The sequence below is a fragment of the Toxotes jaculatrix genome, chromosome 13, assembly GCF_017976425.1.
Source record: "Toxotes jaculatrix isolate fToxJac2 chromosome 13, fToxJac2.pri, whole genome shotgun sequence".
In the NCBI taxonomy this organism is placed as follows: Eukaryota; Metazoa; Chordata; class Actinopteri; family Toxotidae; genus Toxotes; species Toxotes jaculatrix.
In genome coordinates this window covers 22876352-22880238 of record NC_054406.1, presented here as the reverse complement: position 1 = coordinate 22880238, position 3887 = coordinate 22876352, and the positions used below count along the sequence as shown (strand labels likewise).

General features: G+C 42.0%; 1 protein-coding gene across 1 annotated transcript; it reads left to right on the top strand.

The window, feature by feature from the left end:
- Positions 1-1206: 1206 nt before the first annotated feature.
- Positions 1207-3411, top strand: LOC121191494 (piggyBac transposable element-derived protein 4-like). Its single transcript, XM_041052662.1, has 2 exons — positions 1207-1570; positions 1731-3411. The coding sequence occupies exons 1-2, from the start codon at positions 1386-1388 to the stop codon at positions 3409-3411; spliced, it is 1866 nt and encodes a 621-aa protein (XP_040908596.1). The 5' UTR covers positions 1207-1385.
- The last annotated feature ends 476 nt before the right edge of the window (positions 3412-3887 follow it).

Genomic DNA, 3887 nt, shown 5'->3' with positions numbered 1-3887 from the left:
GATGCGATTTTGACCTTAATAAACTCCCTATCAAATTGTCTGCCTTCCATCAGCAGGTTTTACATTACTGGAAAATGATCTACAAGCATAACTTTAGTCCCCACAACACCCCAATATGGAATTGCAGATATATTTTACTTAAAAATAAATCCATTTTTTATCAAAATTGGCTAGAGAAAGGAATTTGGTCAGTGATGCACCTCTTGGATAATACCGGAAACATTATGCCTTTCGAGTTTCTATGTACTAAATATAACCTGTGTGATAGAAGGCAGTATAATAACCTCATTAAAGCAATCCCACAATCTATCATTATGATAGCTTATAACTTGTTTCAAATTAATGTGAACCCTACACTTCCTTCACTCTTGATGAGTGGCCACATCACCAATCCTAAACTATCTAATATCACAATCCGACAAACCTTTGTTAGAGTTGTACCCATTTTCATCAAACAGAATATCAATTTTGCAATTTTTCTGTAAGAAAGAAGTTCAAAGTCTGAGGTCCAAATTCTTCAAGTTTCCCATTGCACCAAAAGTGAAGGAAGTTCACTTTAAAATTCTTAATAGAGTATACCCCTCTTCTGAGTTTTTAAGAATTCGCTTTAATTTAGACCACAACAACTGCTGCTTTTGTGATGAGGATATAGAAACAACTGAACATTTATTTTATAATTGTAAATTTGCTAGTGCCTTCTGGGAAGACTTGTATGATTGGCTGTTCCCTAAACTACCCTGTTTCCCTACTCTAAAAAAAGAAAATATTTTATATGGTATATCTGTAAAAGAACCATCCCATGATCTAGCTGCTAATGTATTTATCATTCTTGGTAAATTTTTATTCATAAAAATAAATATTTGAAATCCAAGCCCAATTTTTATGTCTTTCATAAAGAGCTACGTCAATATTTTAAATCATTAAAATGTATGAAGAAGAAGAATGCAGTGAAACTATGTGAATGAGTAGAGGAGCTCAACCTTAATGAAAGCCCTTAGCACCCCCGCCCCCCCGGTCCTTTTTCTTTTTTCTTTTTGTTTTTTGTTTCTTTTTCTACGCTTGTCTGTTATCTTGTAATGTGCAATGTTCCTTGCCAATATGTTTGTACAAAGTTACTCAAAAAAAAAAAAAAAAAAAAATGTTCACAGCACTTCCGACGCAGGTGATTTCGTCATCACGTTGTGAACATGCATGAATTCCCGCGATACTTCCAGCGATATTTCCCGCGAAACGGGACGTGACGTCATCTTCCCGGGATTTTGTAGTTTTTCCGCGGAAAAAAACTTTTGGATTGCAGTCGCGCTCTCGCTATCAGTTTCTTTCGAAAACATTTTGACACACACAGCTAGCGCACACCAGACACTCACCACACTTTGCCTACACACATGCACACACTTACACACACTTTCATGGATCCACGACGTGCCGAACTGCGGTGCACCTGGCAAGAGGCTTTCGAGCTTATTACCGCTTCGGACGAAGACATTTCTGCCGGTTCATCTGGTCCGGATTCTGCCGACAGTGAAGATGAAGCCTGCTTTATTGATGGAATAGACCCAGCCCATGACATGTAAGTATATGTTGATGATTTTTTTTATTTTTTTTTTTTAGTCAGAGAAAAGTGAGGAATATATTTAGTTGAAAGAATTTCGCGCCAAATACGCATCATTATTGTAATACTCTCGTGCTGTACACATCTAACACGCTGTGTAATCTTCCTCTGCGTGTAGTGTTGATGAGGTTGGTAATGGAGACGAGGACACGGAGGCTTCCTGTGCCACTGAGGCACCTTACACCCCGGAGACAGGCAGAGGGAGAGGAAGGAGTCTGCCTCCAGCTAAAACTGGGAATCGTCCCGGTTCAGAGGCATTCCCTGGTGATGTTGCTGGCTGGAAAACTGCACAGGAGCCTGACAGCCTGCCACATACCCCGCTACATTTCCTGCCCAGAAGAAGACCAGGTGTGCAGCCACCTCTAACAGAGTATGTGGATGTACCATCTCCTTCTGAGCTGTTTGGTGTGTACTTTGACCGAGCTGCGGTCAAAACTATATGTGCCAACACAAATAAAAATGCAGCAAAAAATATTGCTGCAGGCAAAAAATTCAAGTGGACTGAGCTAACGGAGGCCGAATTCCACCAATATATTGGCATCACACTGTTTATGGGCATTCTGAAGCTGCCAAAGCTCAGAGATTATTGGCGTGGCAATACCATTTTTCATGTGGGTCATCTTCAGAAGGTCATGTCCAGAGACCGGTTCCTCGCCATAACCTGGAACCTTCACATGAGTGATCCAGCTAAAGACACTGTCAATGACAGCAAAAAAGGCACCGCTGATTATGACTGTCTACACAGAATTCGGCCGCTGTATGATCATTTACGTGTTGCCTGTAAATCGGTGTACCACCCCCAGAGAAACCTGTCTGTGGATGAGCGCATGGTAGCCACCAAAGCCAGAATTGCCCTGAAGCAGTACATAAAAAACAAGCCCACAAAGTGGGGGATAAAACTTTTTGTCCTGTCTGACAACACTGGCTACACAGTGGACTTTTTCATATATACAGGGAGGTCTACTCCAAAAACTGGGAAGGGGCTGTCATTTGATGCGGTGATGTCCCTTGTGCAGAAAAGCTTCCTGGGATCTGGTTATCACATTTATTGTGATAACTTTTACACCAGCCCAGCACTGTTCCGCCACCTGCATGACCTGGGGTTTGGAGCTTGTGGGACATTTCGGGACACACAAGTTGGCATCCCACACACAAAAGTCAATGCCTTGACTAAAAAATCTCCACGAGGGACCATCAAGTGGATCAGAGAGGGACCTCTCCTTTTTATCAAGTGGATGGACACGAGGGAGGTGAGTGTGTGCTCCACCTTGCACACTGCCTTCTCAGGGGACTCTGTGAGAAGAGTGCTGAAGGTCAGTGGCAAGCACAGAGCGGTCGAGGTGCCAGTGCCTTCAGCTGTGAAGGACTATAACAAGTTCATGGGGGGGGTGGACCTCTCAGATCAGCTGATTGGCTCCTACTCCTCTTGGAGAAAAAGCAAGAAGTGGTACCTGACTGTGTTCCATCATTTTGTTGACATTGCTGTGACAAACAGCTATCTGCTGCACAAAGAGCTGTGTGGCAGACTGGAGCAGCGGCCAATGACCCACCAGGCCTTCCAGGAGCAGCTGACTGCGGAGCTTTGTGGAGTGCAATCTCAACCAGTCCGGGAGAGCGCAGGACGTCAGCACATCCCCGTTGCCATCTGTGAGGGGACATCAGGCTCCAAAAAAGCCACACAGGGGCGCAGGAAGTGCAGGCTGTGTGGGAAGTGCACTCCCTTCATGTGTGAGGCATGTGAAGTGCCTCTCTGTGTCATTGTGGACAGGAACTGTCACAAGTCTTTCCACAGCTCTTGAGTGCAGTAAAATACTGCTGCACTGTAAATAGTTTCATTGTATGTTCATGTTATCTTTCTGCAGATTGTGCCCTACTGTATATATTTATGCCTCATTGTGTATTTTATTTGTGTTCTTCTCCTCCTGTTCTCCTGTTCTGAAATTTTAACACAGTAAAAACGATTTTCTTTTGTTGTTTATTGCACTTTATATTGATGACTATTGTCTCATACAGAGCCATCTATGATCATAAGTAACTTAGAAACTTAGAAATTTGATTGCACTGTTGTAAATAGTTTATTTGGATGTTCATGGTTTCTTTTTTTTTTGCAAATTGTGCACAATGAGCATTTTTTTCGTTTTTGTCTTAGTTTATAAATTTGAGTGTATCTCAGAAACTAACCAATGAATACACTCAAAATAAATTTATTGTGGTTTAAAATTATTTTGTGCAACTTTTTTACATTTCAAATTTTGAGGGATACAGCTAAGACATC

Excerpts from the sequence above, each read along its gene's own strand:
- LOC121191494 (XM_041052662.1), top strand. The coding sequence starts at position 1,386 with ATGCACACACTTACACACACTTTCATGGATCCACGACGTGCCGAACTG. Across the intron at positions 1,571-1,730 it reads ATAGACCCAGCCCATGACAT|TGTTGATGAGGTTGGTAATG; the intron begins GTAAGTATATGT and ends CTCTGCGTGTAG.